At 39.1% G+C, this 24,259-nt stretch overlaps 1 protein-coding gene across 1 annotated transcript in view; it reads right to left on the reverse strand.

Moving 5' to 3' along the window:
• calcr (calcitonin receptor) overlaps positions 1–24,259 on the reverse strand; it is a 175,226-nt gene that overhangs the window by 74,476 nt on the left and 76,491 nt on the right. Inside the window, exons 4-6 of the mRNA XM_069929191.1 lie at positions 23,512–23,624; positions 20,741–20,832; positions 9,005–9,131 (exon numbers count right to left, since the gene is read on the reverse strand). Of these exons, the coding sequence (XP_069785292.1) occupies positions 9,005–9,131; positions 20,741–20,832; positions 23,512–23,624 (332 nt within the window). The remainder of the gene's footprint in view (positions 1–9,004; positions 9,132–20,740; positions 20,833–23,511; positions 23,625–24,259) is intronic.

Raw genomic sequence — 24,259 nt, forward strand, 5'->3', positions numbered from 1 at the left:
GCCCACCATTTCCACATGGACCTTCAGGCATCTCTCCCATGGTAATCCTACCCCAATCACCTATGCTTCTCTCTTTCCACATCCCTTTGAACTCACACCTCTTGACAACACTATCACCCCCTTCCCCTCCATTCTATCATTGACTTACATGCTGGGGTAATTTACATTGGCCTACTAACTGAATATTATTTGCATCTTTGAGATGTGGGATGAAACTGAAGTTTTTGGAGCAAACCTAACAGTCACAAGGTGAACATGCAAACTCCACACAGACTGCTTCTGAGGTTAGGATTAAATCTGGATGACTGAAGTTGTGAGCCTGTTATGATTTTTATACAATATTCACAGGATTTTTTCCTCTATGAATAGCTTCCAATATGCCGGCATTGGTTGTTCATACTGGAATGACCAAAACCTACAAATCTCTGTTTCAGTAAACCATTTTATACAATATACTAGCAATGCAGTACGTAGAGGTGGGACATGCAATGTCACTCCGTCGACGTCGACTGTGATGTATAACCTACGTGGGACATGCAGCGCCACTGCACTCGCCCCCTCCTTCTCCTCAGCCTTCTCCATTCCAGCTCTTCTGAGAGATATTAATCCAGTGGACGTCCTTTCAGTTACTCTTTTCCGTGTCTCACTCCACATTGCAAACCTTTCCTTTCCTTGTTTCCTTCTATTTTACTTTAACTGATCTTTTTATTACACCCTGCCTTTTTCTCTCACCCCCTCCATCAGTCTTTTTATTTGTGTATACTGAAACAATAGAAGTGCTAGGAGTAAATGCTCTCTTCTTGCAAAGTAATGGGTAATAAACACCAAGGTTGCGTTACCAGGGAGGGTCTGAAGTCAGGATATTTTTCATGATATTGGCAAGACTGATAATAGTGAAACAAAATTCTGTCCATCGAATGTCACACTCGAGCGTGGTTGTTTCATCGAGTGCTGTGAGATTCTTTGAGGAACTGTCCCCTTTTTTGAGGAACTGTCCCCATTTACCAGCACTTAGGGTTTATTTTGTCAAAGAATTACTAAATAAATATTCCTCAGAGAGAAACTTCAGCCAATTGCAGTCATGAATTCTGAGGCAGTGCTGTCAGTTGGGACGCTGACTTCTTAGAGGTGTGGGCAACGTGGAGAGAAGCAGGTGGCTTTAGACATGTAAGCAGTATTTTGAATGCCAATGAAGTAAGGAAGATGGATGAGGTTCAGATCCCTCGCCAACCAGTGTCATTGGCGATGTGTTCAGATGCTCTGCTCATTTGAGGATTGCATACTTTACATTTCCTTTCTTTGTACATCATCATGGTTTAGCGAAATGTCTCCTTGATTGGGACATACCTTGCCTTCCTCTTTGCCCAACACTGGTTCTGACCCTCACCTGTCTGATGTCCCAAATAGATGCCTATTAAACTGTTAATCAGTTTCAATATAACCCCTTGACCAGGAGATGAGAGGTGGCATCCGAGACATTCAGTCCCAGCAAACGAAATGCGTGTCCACTTGTAAATTCGCATATATTAATTTTACATAAAATGCAATTAAACGCATCAACGTAAGGGTTTACCTAATGGTAGTATCTAAAGAAGCGGGGCTGTGTTGATGTCGACTGTGATGTCATATTCATTAGCTGAGTTGGTCCTGGAATGCCTGCAGTGCAGTTTACACTGCAAGTGTTCTGGGAAAATTACAAGGGGTCTAGGTAAAAAAAAAACAGAACTGGCTGGAATGCCCCCCCACCCGCCCCCCGTTCTGGTTCCATGCTTTTTGCAGATCATGCATTCCCGAAGAAAGTGAATAATTTTGCGGAATCAAATGGCTGGGTAAAAAGCATAAGTGGCTCTACAAGCTGTGTCATTGCACCATCTTTTCAGTTAATTTTAAAGCAATTTAAACATTGAACAATGCAAGTGGACCAATGTTGGCCAAATAATTAATAAGTTCGCAGATGCCAAGAAGTTGTGAATAGTAAAAATGTTCATCAAAGAATATAAATCAGTTACAAATCTTGATGGCAAAATTGCCAGAGGGGTTTAATCCTGAAAAGTGCGCGATGGTGCATTTTGTGAGATTTATCGCATGGACAGCACGGTTAGTGTAGAAGTTAAAGCATCGTTAATACAGCGCCCGCGACCTGGGTTTGAATCTGGCACTATCTGTAAGGAGTATGCCTGTTCTCCCTGTGTCTGCATGGGTTTCCCACGGGTGCTCCGGTTTCCTCCCACTCTTCTAAAAGTACGGTGTTTGTTGGTAATTGGTGTATTTGGTGAACAGGGACTCATGGGCCAGAAGGGCCTATTATTCTGTGCTATACATCTAAATGTAAAATTCAAGAGGAAGGTATATGGCAAGCCTCAGGAGCATTGATGTACAGAGGGATCTTTGGATGTGGGTCCATCACTCCATGAGAGTAGCAGCACAAGTGGATCGGAAGGTGTATGGATGACTTGCCTTCATGGGTTCAGGCATGGAGTATAAAAGTTAGGAAGTCATATTGCAGTTGCATAAATCTTTGGTTTGTTTATTAGGAGTATTGCATCACCACACAACAGGGAGGATGTGGAGGCATTGGAGAGAATGCAGTAGGGGTTCACCAGGATATTGCACAGAAAGGGAGAAGCTGAACGGCATCTTGATGGAAGTTTATACAATTATAAGAGCCAATGTATTTTTCACAGGAGCTCTCTTGGATATGTTGCAAGGGGAAGAGGTGGAAGCAGATGTTTGAGGCATTTAGACAGAAACATGAAGAAGCAGGAAACAGACCGGAATAAATTTGGATTGGCATTATGATAAGAACAGACATGGTGATGCATAGGATCTGTTACTGTGCTATTCTGTTCTATATTCAAAGCTTCATCTTAAGGTATTTTGCTGAAACAACACCACCTTTGGCTCAGAGAATGCTGTTACTTCTGTTCTGAAAGGGAACAGATCATTTAGGAGCAAAGAATTACTTATTAGTGCATGATTTATAGCATTTTTGGACCAACAGTGGTGGGCTTTGTACACAAGAGCACAAGCTGCATTACGTTAGTAAAACTAAGATCATCAAGTTGGCCCTCCAATTCATTAAATAAAATCAGAAACCTGCCAGAATTCATACTCTGTTCATTGCCAACTTGTCCAACCACTATTAATAGTGCACTGATGCCATTTAAAAGAACCTTGCATCTCTCAAAGGTGAGGTTCAATTCTCCACAAGCTATCTGATGCCAGATAGATTGCAAGGATTCTCAATTTCTCTGATTATAGCTAGCCGTTTCCTAAGAAAGGGTGCTAAGTAATGGTAGTTGAAGTAAAATCCTAGGACATGACTGCAAGGAAGAAAAAGTTTCAACAACCTTACAAGATACGCTATTTATCTCAGTTCTCACTGTTTATTCTTTACCCTTGAATCTCTGAAATATTAATCCATTCATTCTCACACAACCCAATCCTCTCCATCAATTGTTGCTGCACACTTCTTTCATTCATTGGCCAGGGCATCAAGTACAGGAACCAGGATATCATATTAAAACTGTACAAGACATTGAAGAGACTGCACTTGCTATATCGTGTGTAGTTTTGCTCACCTATAGGAAAGGGTGAAGAAAATATTCATTAGAATGTTACCAGGATGAGTGGTCTTGAAATATAAAAAGGGGCTGTATTGGCCTATGCTTTCCTCCTTGTAGCTTTGGAGGCTGAGGGGTGAGTATTATAAACATTTATAAAATGTCAAGGGGCAGAGATGAGTTAAATAGTCATAGTGGTTGTCTCAGGGTAGGGGAGACTAAAATTAAAGGCATAGATTTAAGGTGTGATGGAAAAGATTTAAAAGGGACTGGTGAGTCTGGTGAGTATGCAAAATGAGATGCCAGAGGTGAGTACAACTGTAAGGTTTAAAAAATATTTGGACAGATACATAGTTCAGAAAGGTTTTGAAGGCTCTGGACTGAATGCAAGCAAATTACACGGTCTTGGTTGACACCATTCCTTTCTTTCAGGCCAAATCTGTACATAAATATAGGGAACAGATAGCCCAAGATAAAAACCACATTTCACTCAACTGGAAGAAAGCATGATGGACATCAAAGACAGAAAATGCAAAAAGGAGAGTGGTGTCTTGCGAGACCAAAGAAATCTTTCTGAGACTTTTTTTAAACAGTTGCTTCATTCTTAATTTTCCTCATTTGTATCCTTGTGGATGATGCACAATGACCTGGTGCAACTTTGAGAAGCATCTAGAAACTCTTTTGCCCCACACCATCTCCATTCCAATTTGATTTCTGAATTTCATAAATGATCAGCTCAGAGACCAGCTCTTCACGATGCTTAGAGAGTAGGCTTGCGACACCTTCTATAGAAATGGATACAACTACAGTATGCAGAATTAAGGGCAGCAAGGTAAGATGGTCTGGAAATCGGCTTATCACATGGGGAGCTCATGTCTGAACCCTATTGTCAGGGGACAGAAGAAGACATCATCAAGAGTCCACCAAGTATAAGAAATCATATGAACTTCTTCAGTGAAGTGCTCCTCCTAGTGGTCATGTCCAGAATGTCAAAGAACACAGAGAAAGCCAGGTCCGATTTTATTGTCCGGATTTCAATGAACTGTGAAGAAGATGGGCAACTCGATTGGCATTGTATAGTGATGCAGCACCAGGTGATAGATTGGAGGAGAGCCCAGACTGCTGCTCACATGTCTCTCAGGTCATGTGCCTCCTCTAGCATATGAAGCCTGAAGGAAAGTATAAATGGGAATTGCTGCACTTTGATTTTGTGTCCAGCAATGTAGCTTAATCCTGAGTCACATTAGCTCTACGAGGAGAGGCTCACATTGGCTTGCTCAGGATTGCAGCAGCCCAGCCAGCAGAAAATAACCAAAGCAGGTTTCCAGCAATGTGCAAGAGCTTGAGTCCCTTGAGGTTGTCCACATATCCATTGTATGATCTTCATCAGAACCTTAGAGTTCTTTCAGGGTACTAAACAGGCAGGGATCAGGGCTGGGTTAAAGAGAAGGAGGGAACATTTGTGCACATGGGTAAGGAGGGCATGATTCAGAACCTCATCCATGAGTTGCCCTCTTATGTTCGAATAGCTGGTAGCACTGCTGGGCCAAGTTTCCCCTCTGCATCCTTGAGTCCAGCTTCTTCTCTTTTCCATCTCTTCTTGCTCAATGTATTCCTCTGAAAATCTGCCTCATATTGCTCGATTTTGGAATGACCAACTCCAGGTTGACCCGAAGGATACTTTAGCAGTCTGTTGTTGCAAGTCAGAATTTGACCTGATCCTGAGTGACTCTCATCATATCAGAACTTAGCATGTCTCCTGTAATAATGAGAATTGATCTCCAATTCTAGAATGTGAGCTGCAGGACCTGGCATCATAAAGCCACTATGGCTTTAAGCGTTTATTTCCTTGACTTCTTCTAAAACACATCTGATGGCTTCTATAATATCAAATATTAAAGCCTGGCTGGAGCCTTTGGTGGTCTCTAATGAGGACACAAATACTCACCACCTCTGAATATGTGTAGAAGGAATCCAGACATCCCAGTGCTCTCTTTTCCTGTGTGTCTGTCTCCAAAGGTAAGGTTTTGTTTGTCATTATTTCATTAACTGACTGAAGCTATTGATGTCACCTTAGATGATATTGAAGGAGTCAGAGGTACACGTATTTAAGGCTATAGTGTCCTTTACTTGTCAGGCAGTACAGTGTGAAAACTGGTGACAGAATTAAATTCTCACTGTAATTGGTGGCACAGACATGCTCTAAATTCCTTACTGGACAATAGAGAAATAGATTACCAAAAAGCAAAATGCCTCACCAAGAATGAATAATGGCGATGTGGGCAATTTGAAACATTCCATATGAAAACTGCTTCAAACTATGGACAAGGAAATGACATTCCAGGTGTAAATGAACTCCAATTTAACAGATGCACACTGACTCAGCCATCAGACTTTTCTGAAGGTACCCCAATAGTACCAGAGTTTTATATTAGGCTGGGACTAGGAGATCCATCTCTTATTTGGATGGTTTCTGGTGTGCTGCAAAACTCCATATTCAATGTCAAGGTGTAGGCCATATGTAGTCCACTAATCTGATGTGGCTGAAGTATGTTAGAAAAACACATGTTCTTTCCTTCATATGTAACTCCTTGTATTTCACACAATAGTAGGCTGATTCCATATTTTACATGGGTAAGTTTAACTATATGATTGAATATTGTTCCATTCATAAAGACATTTGACTTATTGTTATGATACATGATAGAACAGTACATTTTCTAAGGCTTCTCTTTCAGGGAGGAAACTAATTGACCTTGATACCCGAATGTATTTCCCATAGGGGAATTGAGTTCCTTGTTTAAGCCTTTATAAAAATGTCACAATTGCAGAAAACAATGATTAACATCAAGGAGAGGAGACAATCCAGTTCAGGTGAAGTGAATAATTGGTTGTCAGCAGCACCAGGAGTCCATGAGGTTGGTGGCCTCAATGTTGGTTTCAGGTTTGCTTTAATTTCCCTCTTAGATCATTCTGCTCCAAGTTCTTCTGTCTCAGTGACAAAACTGGAGCTGCCAATCTTCTTTGGTGTAGCTGCAAGCCACCAGGAAACTCATAAATCCAACATATAAATGCTGCTGTTTTCCATGAGGCTAAGGCTTTTCTAAATAATTTTAATCTATTTTGCCAATAATGGTGGTTGAATAGTGCAAATGGCCCAGAATCTTTGATGGGTTATAATAAATTATAACATAACTCACTTAAGCTATGCTTTCTTGGAATGTCTGTTTCAGAATAAGGCCATTTCAATGGCACTAATTTTCAATAAATTCCTTTCAAGTTTGTCATTCTTCTTCCTATTCCAGGAGGTAAAATGTCAGCCAAGGAAAAAAAAATGGCTTTATCAAAAAAAAAAATGCATTTACTATTTCTCTTCCATATTTTTTTAAACACACTAGTTTCAGGGAATGGATTCATGTATTGTTTTTAAGTTTCTGCCTGTGAAACTTTTAATTCAATACAAATACATTAATCAGTTTAATAAAAAAATTAGTGACAGGAACAAAACAAATATATACTTGGCTGAAGAAACAGATTGGAATTGAGGACATAATTTAAGATTAATTCTGCACAAAATAGGAATTCTTGCTTCAGAGAAAAACAAGTCACTAAATACAAACCAGATGAGAAGTATTAAAAAGTAATGGAAATACAATCCAAGAAAGGGATTAAGGAAGAAGAAAGCAAAGTAGTGATAATTCCATGATTACATCATATATCATTTTATTAGGTTTTCATAAAATATATCTGATTGATAATTATTAATGTTGCAAATGTAAAGAAAGCAAAGTGCATACTGGTATCAGGGTGACCACTTAGGAAATTATATCTGGTCAGAATTTTTTTTCTCTTCTTAAAATGTTGTTAATTTCTGGAACAGTGGAAAATAGGACAAAGAGAAAGTAATAAAATTGTTGGAGAATGTCCACAACATGCATAAACGGAAGGATGGTATCATTATATTCAATCATAATCATTTACAACGCCCCCCTGAGCTCAAAATCAGGAAGTTTTACTGAAACAACCTATCATAAGGAAGGATACTAAAGACTGATTCTCCTCTTTAAGACTTAAAAAATTTCTTCTGGATTAGGATTTTACATCACTTTTTTGTGTTGGGAGATTCTCTCACACACTTTCTTTTAACCACAAGAACTGAATAGTTATTTTAGAATCTTGCTTTTTCCACAGATTCTGATAATCATTGGAAGGGCCAACTGTGATGAGCTCAAGGGAATGGAAGAACTCTATGGAAATTAAAGGTTCACTATTAATTGCACGACCATACCTTTTACTAGATTGCTGAATATATATTAATCTTATCTTTTAGGCAAGGCTTTTACTTTATATTTTACCTTTACTTTAACTTGAAATGTGCTGAATTAAGTCCAATGTTTATTCTGAACAGATAATTTTGTGCTTTATTTTTATTGTTGCTCTGGGAACATGCTGTGCATAAATTGGGCGCCATGTTTCTTATACTACAGTCATGAATATCAAGTGACAACAAAGCACTTTGGGAAATCCTGAGGCTGTAGAATGTGAGGCATAAATCCATCACCTTTGTTCTTTTATTGCTGTAGATATGGCCCAATGTTATTGCAAAAGAACAACATAATGGCATAAATTACTCAGAATTATATCAAATTTTAACAATATTTCCTTATGTTTTTTAGAACAAAAAAAACAGATTTTTTTTATATTTTAAGTTGTTCCATTTAAACTTCAATATGTTAATAAGAAAAATAATTTATGATTGAAATGAGTGCAAATACATTATAAAACTGCACCTTATAATTTATCAATACTTTATTCAATTATAGGTGTACATAAAACAATTTTAATGCAGTCTTGGGTATACTTACTCTCCTGGATCATTTGTTAATTTACATGTTTTCATTTAATTCAAAATGTTTACAGGAAAGGGCCATAAATTTATGCTGGTGTAATTTTCAGTGCTAAACAAAGCTAATTTATGAACTAGAATGTTGCTAAGAGTCAACAATTCACCACAAAGGAATTGATTGCATTACCTGTTGAAGAGAACCATCTACAAGTCCTGTTAATTTATCACCTGTGTTGGCAAACATTTTGAATTCCAATTTTAAATTCTTCCATGCCTGAATTATGACTTGCATTAATAAGTTTCTCCAGCCTTATTATCCTCCATGGCATCTGAGCTCCTCCAATTCTGCCTCTTGAGCTTTTCTGATTCGAGGCTGCAGTTTCAGCTGTCAAGGCATTAAAATTCGAAATTGTCCACCCACCTCTTTCTAGCCCTCAGTGTTCTTCATGAAACCTACCTCTTTAATAAATCTTTTGGTGACCTGCCCTCAATTTTCTTCAAACAAATTTTCTTTTATAGCATTCCTGTGAAGTGCTTTGTGATGACCTATCATAATGAACATTGCCATACAAATAAATGCTGTGGTAATACTTACAGGGTTTTTGTAGACTACTTCCTTATCAGTAGCCACGGCCATTAGTTGGATAAGGGTAAAGATTGAGTTAAACATGTAGGAAAAGAACAAATTTTTATGCAGAGTTATCCTTTGGCAGCTGAGACTCCTAGAAAAGACCAGAGAAAGAGATTAAAGTTAATAGTCAGCGCAGAGTCTGTTAGAGGATTTCATTTATTCACAAAGTGAACATTTAAATATTGACAACATAACATTTGGTACTCTTTACATTTGCAACAAACCAAGCCCTTTTTTTTTCCACAAATGCTAATTTACTCCCTTTGCCACAAAGGAAGAGATGAGGTAAATGGGGTATCGTTACCTGGGAAAAATTCAGGAAGGATATACAGACAGGAAGCTAGAGTCCAGAAGGATTTCCTATCTGGACCCTCAGTCCAGTGATTAAGCAAGTCACACCTCAGGGATGTTTTTAGACCACTATAGTGGAGGCACTTGGAATATAACTAGCTACAGATTTGCACTGTGTATAAATTGAGGGATAGTGCAACATAACTTCAAATTGGAAAAATCACTAAAGGGGGCCCCTTCCTGAATGTTACAAAAGACTTCTGCAATTTATGAGATTTTCCCAGTTCACATCATAATGCCATTGATCTGTCAACACAATGATAAAGTACAACAGCCCACAGTAACGAGGAACTTCTGCACTCAGGGTTTTAATATTTAAATACTTCTTGAGTAACAACCACATCATCTGGTTAATATGAGTGATAAATTTCTAATAAAACTAGAAAACTAATTGAACTATTTTAAAGTATTTTAATTGAATTAAACATGTCATAGATTTGTGTTAATCTTTAGTTATACTTAAGGCAATAAAATTTGACTGGAGTAAAAGGGAGAGCAACCAGGCTGAGAGACAGTCAAGTCAAGTTTATTGTCATTTAATTGTACAAGCACAACCCGACAAAACAGTAGGTGTTTACAAACTGGGGCTACTCTGGACCCAGTTATCCTACCCGTGAAGAGGCCCCCTGCAGCCCCTTACACACTGGACCCTAAATTGCCCGGTGTAAGTGGCTGGGGCAGGCAAGGAATCAGGGTGGAGGGGCACTATTGGGGCTTGGCGAGCACTGAGTCGGAACACTGTTAGGGCTGGGAAAGAATGCTGTTGGAGCCGGGGGCAGGAAAACACTGTCAGGATCAGGGGGAATGCTGTTGGGCTGGTGGGTGAAAGCTGTTGGGCCTGTGGGGAGCAGAGTGGGCTGTCAGGAGAGCGGAGTGGGCCAACGGGGAACAGAATGCACTAGCGGGGAACAGTGTTGGGGAGGGAGCAATGGCCATACTTTTTACCCATAATCCCCCTGCTGCTGGAATGGCTCAGGCATTCCAACGGCGTGGGAGTTTATGGATAAGAACGACAGCCATTGCATGCAAGCGCTAATGACATTTTCTACCCGGGCAGCCATGATCACAGTGTGTGTACACAGGTCGGCAATTCACCTCTGAGGTGGCCCTACCCATGAATAAAGTATTGATAAATACCAGTTGTGGTATTGAAATAGACTATTGTCTTTAAATGAACAGATGTCCCGGCTCAGAAACTGATTAATCTTTTGCTAGTGCCAGTGATCAAAGTCTGGTCAAAGTTTGTTGTTCTAAGATGGGTCATGTGGTTTTGCAAACAGAGAGAGAGAGAGAGAGAGAGAGAGAGAGAGAGAGAGAGAGAGAGAGAGAGAGAGAGAGAGAGAGAAAATATGTATTCTATTTGGAGAGAGAGAGATGGAGAGAGTTTCAGTTTACAGCAGGAAGAGGTGTTGGAAACTGCAAGTTTTGCAGACCTGGTATAAGACCCCATTTGAAGACGGGTTTTGAGTTCTGAGTTCAGCCTATTCCAAACCCTTGTAGTCAATTAAAAGAAGATGTGGCTAGTTAACGTGTTTCTCCTGAAATAGGGGAAAAAGAAGAACTCTTTGTGGTAACCTGGAAGAAGAGGTTATTTTGTGGAAAAGCCAAGAGGGGGAAAATTCTTTGCAAGACACTAAAGTGGCTGATTGAAGGGGATCAGTTTGTGTGTGTTCAACGAAGTGAACACCTCTCTCTCTCTCTCTCTCTGAAACCAACAAAGATCTTCTTTTGTGGTAACAATTTAAGTTAAAGCACCGGAGCCTGGTGAAGATCATAAATGTTAAATTCTGTTCACAATATGAAAGATTGCCTAATACCAGTGAACTTAGAGAATTGAACAGTGAATGACTGGACAGTGAAACAAAGAACTTACCTGAACACTTACACAAGCACTTAGAATTAGAAGGGCGTTAAGTTAGGTTAAATTAAATTAATAGTAATTGATATTATTATGTTTGATGAAAATTAAAGACATTTTGTTTAAGTAACCATTGTCTTGGTGAATTTCAGTTGCTTTTGGTTTTTGGAGTCCTCTGGGCTCGTAACAACCCACATGCTGCCCAATTAACCTACACCCTGTTTGTACTCATGGGCCAAAATGGCCTGTTACCATGCTGTATATCCAAATTAAAATTTTTAAGTTTGGCCACCATGATCTGTAGGAATAAATAAATATTGTTTCATGAATATGAAAGTCTCAGACAGTTAGTGTGAGCAGTTCCTTTGGTCATTCAGGATTCTGATTGCCCGTGGGAAGAAGCTGCTCTTTAGCCTGGAGGTGCTGGCTCGGTTATTCCTGTATCTCTTTCCCAATGGGAGCAGCTAAAAGATGCTGTGTTCAGGGTAGAAGGGGTCCTCAATGATTTTGTACATCCTCTTTAGACAACAATCCCTGTAGATCACATCAATGGAGGGAGGATGGTGACTCCAGTGATCCTCTCTGCCACTCTTATGGTCCTGCGACTGATCTCCAATCCATTTCTCTGCAGCAATCATACCACACTGTGATACAGCCAGCCAGGTTGCTCTCAATAGAGCTTCAATAGTGACTGGTAGCCTTGCCTGCTTCAGTCTTCTCAGGAAGTCTAGTCAGTGTTGCACCTTCGTAACAAGTGAGGAGATCTTGTGTGTCCACAATAGGTCACAGGTTAAGTGAATCTTGAAGGAACTTGGTGCTCTCCACTCTCTCTACTATAGAGTTATTGATGTGTAGTGGAGGGTAGTCATTCCTGGTCCTCTTGAAATCCATGATCATCTTCGTCTTGTCCACATTGAGACTCAGGTTGTTACCCCCACACCATTCTGAGAGATTTTCTACCTCCTTTCTGTAGTGCAACTCATCATTGTTGCTGATGAGGCCGACTAGTGTTATGTCATCTGCAAACTTGATATCAATGTTGGAGCTGGATCTGATGATGCAGTTGTGGGTCAAAAGCATGAATATGAGTCGGCTGAGCACACAGTATCCAGTTAAAGAGCGGTTGTTGAGCTCCAGTGAGGACAGATTCTTCACCATACTCTGGGGAACTATTGTATTGAACACCAATCTAAAGTCAAAGAACAGCAGCCGGACATATGAGGCATCATTCTCCAGATGGGTCAGGACAGAGTGAGGGTCAAGGCTATAGCATTGCCTGTGGAATGGTTTCTTCTATGGGTGAATTGAAATGGATCCATCATCTCTAGGAGGTGCGCTTTGATGTGTTCCATCACCAGATGCTTGAAACATTTCAAATTGGTTGAAGTCCATGCATTAGGACGGTAATCATTGTGTAGGAGATGATTGTGGCTGTCTTGAGCCCCGCCATTTCAGGGTTTTATGAAAACAGCTGCAAGGGAGCAGTTGGAGGGGTTAAAAAGGATTAAGAGCTCAAGGACTATTGTGCTGAGTAGATGGTCAAAGCATTTAAAAAAATGTTGTACATGAGTTGGATAAGAATTATTTCCAATAGACACTGAAGGAACTGGGATTAGAGATAAGGAAAATCATGTGAGTAGTGAGGAGTAAAAGGAAGAGTGGGAAATAAGAGTGAATATTGAAGATCAATGGCCATCATGAGTTTGGATGAAGAGTTTGTTTGGAGGGAGAGTTTGTTTGGGCGCAGAAATTAAGGGAGGAGAGGAGAGATCAAATCAAATACGAGAAAGAAAGGTTAATTGAAATAGGGACAGAGATTGAAATTATAGAGGACAGAGAACACGTCAGAGGTTACTTTGTCAAAATGCTAGCTACGAATCCAGATATGATTTAGGCAAAAGTTAATTTGTTTCATTTTATCTCCAAGGATCCAAAGTTATTTAGTTTCACTGGTTGCAGATTTCTATAACTGACTGCTTTGCTGAAGAAAGCACTTCCATTGCACATCTGTTTTCTGAACAAATTTATATTATTTTTGTTTTGTCTACATTAAAATTCATCCATAAATTTTGTTAGGTTATTCTTGAGCTTTTGGAACTATGTTGGAACATAATATTTCTCCTTAATATACTTCAGCGTCATCTTCAAATTTTATTTTCTTAAAAACTATACACATTTTCTCTGCCATGTAAGAATAATGTGAAAGACACAGGACGTCTCAATAGACTCCCTCTTTTATACAGTAGTTACTGGCCACGGCTGATGTCCTTTCCATTTATTATCAGCTTCTTTTTCTTATTGCCAAGCAATTTTTCATTCGAGCCAGTATAATTATTGTGTTCATCATATCCATGCTTAATGTTGCCAAATATTCTTATTTTTAATTTAGTATGTTCTTCAGAGTGGGTTGAGATATGGCAAATATAAATCCAAGAAACAGTACATTAAGTAGGGATGGGCACCAGATTTTGCTGTCAAAGGTAAACTTGAGATCAGGAGAGAGTTAGGGGAACTGTATTCACGATGTTTAGTAGGCGCCAAAGTATAAAGCCATCTAATTACCTTGAGTCTTCCAATTCAGCGTTGCTGTATAAGACCAAGTTTCCCTGCAGATGCTCAGTGCTGTTCACTCCCTGAATAATATCATTCCAGTTCCCTGCTGTGCTCCAAGTTAAGCATTAATTGGGATTGGTGGGGGGGGGGGGGGGGGGGGTGGGGGGTAGGGGAATTGCATAATCTTTGTGGAACTGATGGTGAAATAATATCAGAAATGCAAGGCCATGACCATGACCTAAAAATACCTAAAATGTAAATTGTTTCCTCAAACAATATATTGACACATTGAGTTTCTAAATTCAATGCAAATGAAACATCCAAGAATCTGTAACTTTGTTTGAAAAGCAAGAGCATTAAATTAGTCTATGGTCTAATAGTGTCACAATATAAACACATGGATGTGCAGAGAATGTTTTTTGCTTAAAAATATTCCACACTTGTACCCTCAGCAAACAGTTCAAAAAAGAACAGAATCATAGCAATTCTGTTGTTCTTAGTGACGATCTCTTTTCTTCTTTCTTTGTTGGTGGGTAGGGGAGGAGGGAGGGTGTTAGTTGGGTGGATGAGAGAGGTTGGGGAGGTTATTCAATTAATGTCATATGTTTTAAAATTGTAAATAAAATATTTTTTAAAATCATAAAAATTCCTCCTGCAAGTCTTTGGTTGCTCAAGTACCACAGCTAAGTTTTGCCAATAGTTCTGCAGAGAACTACTGACATTTCTTCACATGGGGAAGGAGGTTTTAGGGCCCCACACCACTCATTTCCCCACTGAACTTTTCAGGGAATCGAAAGGTGGACTAGAAATATGTTGAGATTCCCTATTCCATATGAGTTACATATTGGGTTTGAGCCTATACCAGGACTTGTAGGCCCATGCTTTGGAGTGCAAAGTGTTGGGCTGTGAGGAAGAAAGGTTACCATTTACAATTACTGCTTAAGTTGCAATATTTATATTGCTTTGTATTTGGATGAATGCTTTAAGTGTTTTACATTATTTTAGTTATTTATCCTTCATGCAAAATAAATCAAACTCTTAATTGATGATTTCATTTTAATAGGTTTTAAGTGAATATCAGAAGATTTCAGTGAATTTCCAGTGATAACTTTCTTCCAGCCCATGTCAGTCCAGGCCCTTTTGCTACTGAGATCTCAGTGCTTAGTGCTTGTCCAATCTGAGCCAGCAAAACTAAGGGAAGGTAAGTTCAGGAAAATAGTCAGAATGGGCAAGCAATAGGCTGTTCCTCTCAATCATTAACTCTGTCATGAAATAATGTACAAATAAAATGTTCCAAAGTTTTCTTTCACAAATCTTTATGTTTTCAGGCATTGCTGTTGCACTGTGAGACTACAATAATGAATTTAATGCATGCAAGATAAACAGCTTGAGGGTCATTATCTCTAGCATTCATAAAGCCATGTAAAGAGCACAATTTACGGAGTACTGTATATGGTTATAATGAAAAGGAAGACCATTTAGCACCAAGCAAGGGCAACAAGAGACCACTGTGACAGGTTTCATTCAAGAACTGATGGCTTCAGGGAAGAAACTGTCTTTAGGCTTGTTGGAGTGTGCTTGCACAGACTTATGCCTTCTCCCTGAAGGGAGGAGGGAGAAAAGAGTGTGTCTATTGTGTAATGGGTCTTTCAAAAAGGGCTGCCTCTCCTAGGCAGTGGGAGATGCAGACGGAATCCAAAGAGGGGAGGGGCATTATGTTCTGAGCTCCATTCACCACCTTTTTAACTTCTTCAAATCTTGACCAGAGGAGCTCATATACCTCACTGTGATGTTCAGCAGGTATGGTTTCAATGGTTCACCTGTAGACGTTGTTGAAAGACAAGAAGGACATGCCAAATTTTTCATCTTCTGATAAAACAGAGCCATTAGTTCACTTTCTTAACCATCACATCAATGCACTTGTACCAGATGAGGTCACTGGAAATATTTATTCCTAAGAACTTGAAGCTATTTGACTCTTTTAACTTCAGCACCATTAACGTGGACAACAGTGCAGACTCTGTCTCCTCTCCCGAAGTCAATGATCATTTCCCTCATTTTATTGATGTTGAGAGTGGAGTTGCTATCTTGGCACCATGGCACTGGATATCCAATTTATTTCCTCCATTCTATCTCATTGTTAATTGATTCCTTGCCCATTACTGTGGTGTTGCTGGCAAATGTGAAAATGGATTCAGATGGTACTTAGATGTACACCATGGAGAATAGTGAGGAACAGAGTACAAATACTTGAGGAGAGACAGGATTGAGTGAGATCGTGGAGAAGATGTTGCTTCCCATCTTCACTGTTAAACAGGAAGCACAGGATCCAGATGCAGAAGGGGTGCTGAGGCCTAGCTCCTGAAGTTTTGGAATTAGTTTGTTGGGGACTATGGTACAGCTGTAGTCTGTGAACAGTGCCTTCACATCTAGGTGTTCTAGGGCTGAGTAGGTTATGGTTGGCTGGGAGGCTAGAGTTGATGTGAGCTTTGACCATCCTCTCCAACCACTTCATTATGTTCGAAGTCAAAGCCACCACTTGGTTCTGTTTGACTTGTGAGAAACCTTGTTGCTTCCAAATTAACGATGCTTACCTTGTAGAACTATTTCACAATTTTTATAAATATTTCATATGTCCATTATTAAAATCAAACCAACAGCTTGTAAATTCCCAAATCATAATTCATTCCACTCCTATTTAGGAGACACAAAAAACTGCAGATGCAGAGCAAACCCAAAACTGCTAGAGGGATCCATGGGGAGAAATGAATTGTCAAGGTTTCAGATCAAAATCCTTCTTCTGAACTGTGTGGTTTTATTTCCATTGTGATCAGTGGTATTAAATATCAGCTACTGGCTTACTGGATAAACAAACTGATGTGGCCTTTTTTGTGCAGTTGCATGAGACAAATTTCTGCTAGCAGACACAGTGTTCCTGTCTAATCCATGAGAAGAGGAGGACAGAGGACATGTCTGTGATAGGGCACAAACCTATGTTGTTAAGGCACCTCTTTCAGAACTGACAGTCACAACAAAATTATTTTTTTTTAAATCACGCGAAGCAAATATATACCCAGATGTCTGAGAAAAGGCAGCTTTTCTGAAGTTGTTAAATTAAAAATAACTCCTGGGGTTGTAAAATACATAGTAGGAATATGAGATACCATTCCTTGAGTTTACATTGAGGTCAGTGGATGCCAAAGTTAGCAAGGTCAGAGTAGGAGTGGGATGGAGAATTAAAGTGACAGGAAATTGGAAGGTGAGAGTTTCCTTTAAGAAGTGAACAGTGGTGTTTTCCAAAGTGATCAATCTACATTTAGTAACTCTGATGTAGAAGAGACCACATGCAATAACATTAAATTAGAGAATGTGCAAGTTAATTGCTGCTTTACCTGGGAGGACTATCTGGATCTTAAGGTTTGGAAAGGAATGAGATTAACAGGAAGGTGTTGCTGCTCCCACAGTTGCACAAGAAGGTACCATTAGAAAAGGAGAGTTTGGTGGGGATAGAAGAGTGGCCATGGAACAGTTCCTTTAGAATGCTGAAAGGGGAGAAGAAGGTAGGATCTGAGACCAGCTGTGGACTTGAGGGAGGGTAAAAACCATCAAAGCAGGTGGTGGTCAGGAGATCAGTAAAAAGTGGAGCAGAAATCAGATGTAATCAGTACATCAGGGAGAGGGGTAAGTGGAGAAGAGAAGCGCATTAGTTGAGAGTTACAAGTTCAGAGAACCACAGTATTTGGAGAGAGGAGTACAGGAAACCAGATTGCGAGGTTAGGAGGTAGAGCAATCAGAAAATTGGGGAAATATGAAGTGGGGGTAAAACACAGGATTCTATTGACACCGTGGTTAAATGAAAAAAAAAACACAAATGCTGGAGAAACTCAGCAGGTCAAACAGTGCCTTTATGTAGCAAAGGTGAAGATATATCACCAACGTTTCAGGCTTGAGCCCTTCATCAAGGTGTGGGGGAATACTGTCTGCAAGGAGTTTGTATATTCTCCCAGTGACCATGGGTTTCCTCCAACTCTCCAAACCTATGGTGTTGGGAGGTTAATTGGGTGTAACTCAGCAGCACAAGCTTCATGGGCTAGAATCAGCTTCCACTGTGTTATAAACAAATTTAAATTTTATATTTTAAATCTTTGTCCAACATCTGCAAATGGGCACAATCAGCAAAGCCTCAACTTGTTTGTTAACTTGACAAAGGAGTTTGGCCGGTTTTGTGCCTAGACCAACTTCCAGCACATTCTTTCTTTCTTCAGCCAGAATTAAAGATTGTCGCAGCTCAACTTACACCGAGTTTAACTTACACCTACACTTCTTTCATTTTTAAAAAAGTTTTGCTTGGACAATTTTAGGTATAATTTAGAAAACTTCCTTGGCTTCTAGAGATTCAATATCATTGATGTTTAAGTATGGATATAATTTGCATCTGATCCTTGTCAGATAATTTTCAATTGAGTATTTTCATTGAAGCTTCAGTTTTCTTCAAGGGTAAAACTGACAATTGGAAATGTCCTTGTGGATTTTTTTTATTGACATAATATTCCTCTGGATGGCAAATTCTGCACATTATGCTAATGAAGGAGGAGGTATCTCAAAAGGAATTTGGACAATTGCTTTTCTTTATTGTACATTCTCAGCTTTGTGCATATTTAAAATTTATGTAAATATCTTTGTGAAAATGCATGAAAGTGATTAAATAAACAAAGTTTAAAGAGAAGTCCATGCTATGTTTAAAAGTTTGAAAATTGCTATGGGACATTAAGCATCAAACCATAACGTGCACATTGATGGTTTAACAAAGGATCCCTGCATGAACTAATACATTTTTTCTCAGAAGTTCAGTCCTATTTTGTGTCATTCACCAGATCCACAATGGTCATATTTCACTATCCTTTTTGTTAGCCAACATCACTGTTTATAGGATAATTATAGAAGAAAACTTCACAGAATCTTTAAATATATGTGTATCACCCCAAGCAATGTGAGGGTATTGGATTATCTTGGCATATTTCTGTTTTCTTTTGTCAAGTATTAAACAGAGTGCTGTTAGCTTTGTAACAGGAGGATTCTGTGGAGATATACTTATTTTATTGCAGAGGTTTAAAATTTCTGTCTTCCCACCAAGAAAAGTGAAAGGTCTTTTAAGGTAACTCACCAAATCAATGACATAATTTATACCAACATGACTGCAATAACAATTTGCTATTTCACTTCTGCTATCCCCACCTTTGGCCAGCTGCATCACAATGTGCTACATTTTCTGTAGAGTATCAGATCGGAGGTCAATCCACAGGACCATAAAAGCAGCAGAGGATCACTGTGGGGGGGTCCTCCCTCCTCTATCAATGTGATTCCGTTTAAAGAGGGCTCACAAAATCTGGAGGATGTCTACCACCCCGCACATAATATCTAGCTACTCTCATCAGGAAAGAGGTACAGAAGAATCAGAGCCAGAACTACCAGGCTGAGGAACGGCTACTTCCCATAGGCAGTGAAACTGCTTTATGACTGTTGAACTGCTAAAACAACTATTCCCAACTCTACTACTTATTAATAATATGTATAAATGTATTGTTTGTCTGTGTGTGTATTATGAATGTATGTGTGCTAGCATTGTTGCGTATCGTGGACTGGAAAATGCTCTTTTGGTTGGGTTGTACTGGTACAATCAGATGATAAATAACCTTGAACTTTCTCTTTTCACTTTCATATCTTACCAGAACCCCACACTCAGATATCCAGTTTGTCAATCCACTCAAAATCTGTTTGGTGGTTGAATGATGAACTTCCTGCTTCGGACTAATATTGTGCAAGTTGATGTGGGCACTCTTGGGCTGAATCATTTTTCTTTTTGTATGCATATTTCATTCATGTAGCCATTGAGGGAAATTGTGTAGGTTTTGTTTCACAACGTACCAATTTGGCTGTAGCCAGTAAGGATTTCAGTGCACTTGGACATTATACAATATCGATAAGAAACTCATTATCATTATTATTTTTTAAATATTTTTTCAAAAATTAAATATTAAATATTAAATATACAATATATTAAACTTTTTCTCACAAACACAACAAACAAAAGCAAAACAGTCCCTCCCTCCCTCCCCTTCCATACATACAAATGAGTTCACCATCAGAGAGCCATGGAAAGCAATGGGAAGGGAATGGAGTCCAGAATCACAGGACATGGATGAAAGTAATTGGTGATTGTGGAGATGATATTGATTCCCATCATCATGGATTATGGTCTTTTAGACACGAAGTCAATGATCTAAATGTAGAAGGGGTGCAGAGCCCTAGATCCTGAAATTTGGGAATAAATTTTCTGCCATCTATGGTACTGAAGGCAGAAAAAATAGTATCATAAGGAAAAAAAAAAATATGACTTGTACTGTTATGATCTGGAATTCACAAAAGGTGATGGTAGTATAATCTAAAATAATGTAGAGCCACAGGGTGAGAGCTGAGGATTGAAATTTACCTGTCTGTGTTCAGGAAGTTAGCTCTAAGGTGATGGATTAAATGGCCTCCTACATTGATTCAATTTTGTAGACAAATATTATAAAGGTATTTCTTCTGTTCCTGGATTTGTTATTTTTAGAGTGTTAAGGCTGACCTCTCATATCAAGGTGTAGGCAATTACTACAAAGTAAGAAAAGACCACTTGCCTGATTCCTCTGTGAAACTGGGCTTTCTGAGTCAGAAGGAGGTTGGGGAGCTTAGCTCAGGAGATAAATCCAAGCTGTTCTATAACTCACCCAAAGACTAGGGGCCCTACATTTTCTGCAGACTGTGGGATATGCATTGCCTCCATGGCTAACCTTGGTGGATACCCTTTTATCATTTATTTAATGTAACCAGCACATGCTCGTTGAAAAAAAAAGTCTTCTGCATAGATGAAAAATAGACTAAATGAAGTTAGTACTTACTTGAAATAGAAGAAGATGGCCAGAGAAATCAATAAGGATATGATTGACAGAGTGTGGCCCACAACAGCTATGTGGCAAAGGATTTGTGCCATCTAATAAGGAAAATAGAAAATATTCCTTACAAAGAAATATTGTGATCAGTCACTTTTTAAAAAACTTTTGTGATTCTTGCATTATTTTTTGTGTTAAACATATCTTGATTCATTGAAAGGTGTTTGAAAAGACACAAAAATGTTGGTTGTATAAATGTTTTAATTTTCAAAAAACCTTGAGGTTTAGCTACATTAGAGAAGCATAATGATGGTGTCCATTCTTTATGTTCCTTCAGACTTTTTTCACCGATAGGACTTTGTTCTGATCTATCATTTTTATTTTGAAATTTCATTTGTATTGATCAAAACTGATTAGCAAAATTTAAAATCTGTGAGTTAACACCCCACTGTGTAATTGGATCATGGATTTCCTCACCTCACGACCACAATCAGTGAAGATTCTTCTCCTCCATAGTTTCCATCACCACAGGGCTGCAATCTTAGCCCCCTGCTCTGCTCACTTTACACCTATGACTGCATGGCTCTGAACGACAATAACCTTATCTACAAATACTCCAACGATATCATGGTAGTGGGTTGTATAAGGGGGATGAGTCACCGTACAGGATGGAGATTGAAAATTTGGCTGAATGGTGCACCAACAACAACCTTGCACTCAATGTCACCAAAACTAAGGAACTAATTGTTGACTTCAGGAAAGGAAAGCCAGAGGTATACAATCCAGTGATCACTGGGGAATCAGAGGTGGAGAGGATGACCAAATGTAAGTTATTGGGAGTCACCATCTCGGAGGATCTTTCCTGGACTAACACACCAATGGCATCAGGAAGAAAGTACGTCAGCCCTCTACTTCCTCAGGAGTTTGCAGAGGTTTGGTATGACACCAGAAACACTGGCAAATTTCTACAGATGTGTGGTGGAAAGTGTGCTGACCGGCTGCATCACAGTCTGGTACTGGAACACCAATACCCCTGTGCATAAAGCCCTCCAAAAGGTAGTGGACGCAGTCCAGGACATCACAGGCAAAGCCCTTCCCACTATTGAGTACATCAACAGGGATCACTGCTGACAGAGAGCAGCAGTAATCATCAAAGACCCTCACCACCCGGCACATGCTCTGTTCTCGCTGCTGCTACAAGACTTGTACCACCAGGTTCAGGAACAGTTGCTACCCCTCCACTATCAGACTCCTCAATGACAAACTCAATCAGAGACTCAAGGACTCTTACTTGTGCACTTTATTAATTTTCTTTTTCTTCTCTCAGTCTGTTTAAATTTGTTATTTCTTTACAGTTGTTTGTTTATTTATGTGTTTAAGCTGTGTACTGTTTATTTTTTGCATGACCAATTAGTGGTAATTCTGCTGTGTCTGGAGGAAAAAGGAATCATGTGATGTCAAGTATGTACTCTGACAATAAATCTGAAATCTGGATCTGAACCTGCATTTTGTGAAAACAATAACCTACGGCACTATGCATCATCGCAAAGTAGTCAGACTTCATTTTATTCTACGTGTCACTTGTACTGATCGATGTTGGTGACACAAAAGGTACAGGCACCACTAAAGGAGGGTTCTCAGATAGCAATGGAATTGATTCATATTGCCCTTCTGTGTTATTGGAGAAATAAAATATTCATGAAATAGACGATAAGGTCTCAAAAGAAGCTCATCGAGTAAAATATCCACAAAAAATACAGTAAATGTAAAGAGACTAGTTTAATGGCATTAATTTTCTTTTCCTTCTGCCTCCCCAGTGGAGAATTTTAATGGTGTGGTGTTCTTGTACCTTATCTACCAACTGACCCTAATGCAGCAACAGTATAACATGGATGCAGTGTAAAATGGATAAATGTGAGCTATGAACTTCAGTAGCAAAAGTAGAAAGATTGCACTTTATTTGCATGTGTTTATGAAGTGTTGATGTTTAAAATGATTTCAGTATGCATGTGTACCAGTCATTGAAAGCAAATATACATGCACACAAGCAGTATAAGACAAATTGTCTTTGACTTTCCGAGAAAGATGCCTTGAGTCCTAGAGCAATGGTACCCTGCAGTAATCATGCAGGGTTGGATGAAATCATTTTTGGAGTATTCTATGCAGCTTTTGTCTCCTGACCTAAAGAAATATAGACTTGCATAGAGAGACAGCGAGTGCAGTGAATGTTCACCAAACTGATTGCTGTCATGTAGGCATTGTCATTTGAGGAGATATTAACTTGCTTAAGTTAATATTGAATTTAAAAGAATGAGAGGGAACCCAATGGAAATTTGCGAAATTCTAACAGGAGTAATGGCTCCACTGCAAGGGTGATGAACCTATGGAATTTGCTGCTTCAGGTCAAGTCAGTGAATAGTTTAAAGATGCAAGGTAACATTTTTATATGCAGAAAACATCAAGGGGCAACCGGATAGTGCAGGAAAGTGGTATTCAAGAGCTAGAAGTTAAGGTGAGATAGAGGTTAAGTCATGAATATATTGTGACAGAACAGGTTAGGAGAGATAAATGGCCAACTCTTCCTCTGACTCCCTATGTTTCTGTTTAGCTACCCAAAGAAAACCTGTCCCACCAGACTTCATAAACCCACACTCAGCCTCCTGTTCTCCATAAACAAAACAACTGCATGATTTAACTTAATATATATATAAGTAAATCCAACTGGCTTTTCTTGACACCAGATATTTCAGATGTGCAGAAAATGAAGAAGTGACACTTACCTTTCGTTTATAATCTGTGAACTTGTTACAAAATGTATAGTCGGACCAAGTTCGATTAGTTTCTGGATGTTTAAACCAGTTTCCAGTTTCATCACAGTATTTAGTAGCTTTTTCTTGTGGGAAGATAAAAGGTCTTTTTGTAATTGCCTCATTTTACAATCAACAACTGAGTAAAAAGAGATTACACCTGCATCGGATTAAGCAAGGTTGATTTAAAAAGAATATAATAACTACCCGATGATTTGAAATAAGCACCTTAAATACACCATAGATTGGGAATTTAGATTATAGCAGAGTTATTAGAATTGGCAAATGAGGCAACTTTCCATGAAGCAGAACTGATTGGATCTAAGGCAAAAAAAAACCAAAGATGGCAGATGGTTGAAAACTGGAGCAAGAAGTGGTGTAGTTCAGGTAGCTGTGGGAGACTGTTAGTTTGTAAAATATGTTGGTACATACCCTATCTCCTGGGATGGAGGCAGAGAGATTGAGAAAGGGGAGAGAGAGATACTGGGGATAGACCAAGTGAATTTGAGTGCAGAGTGGAAGTTGGCAGTGAAATTGATAAAACCGACGAACTGACTCCCAGTAACCTGGATGATACAACTTCCCACCTTATCTCTTGTAATGATATTATCCCCATCTGTCACTTTCTCTGCCAGATATGTCCCCATGATGAGACCTTACATTTCAGAACATCTAAACTGTCCTTCTTCTTCAGTTAATATGGCTTCGCTCCTCTGCTATC

This window comes from Narcine bancroftii, chromosome 1 (genome assembly GCF_036971445.1).
Source record: "Narcine bancroftii isolate sNarBan1 chromosome 1, sNarBan1.hap1, whole genome shotgun sequence".
Taxonomy (NCBI): domain Eukaryota; kingdom Metazoa; phylum Chordata; class Chondrichthyes; order Torpediniformes; family Narcinidae; genus Narcine; species Narcine bancroftii.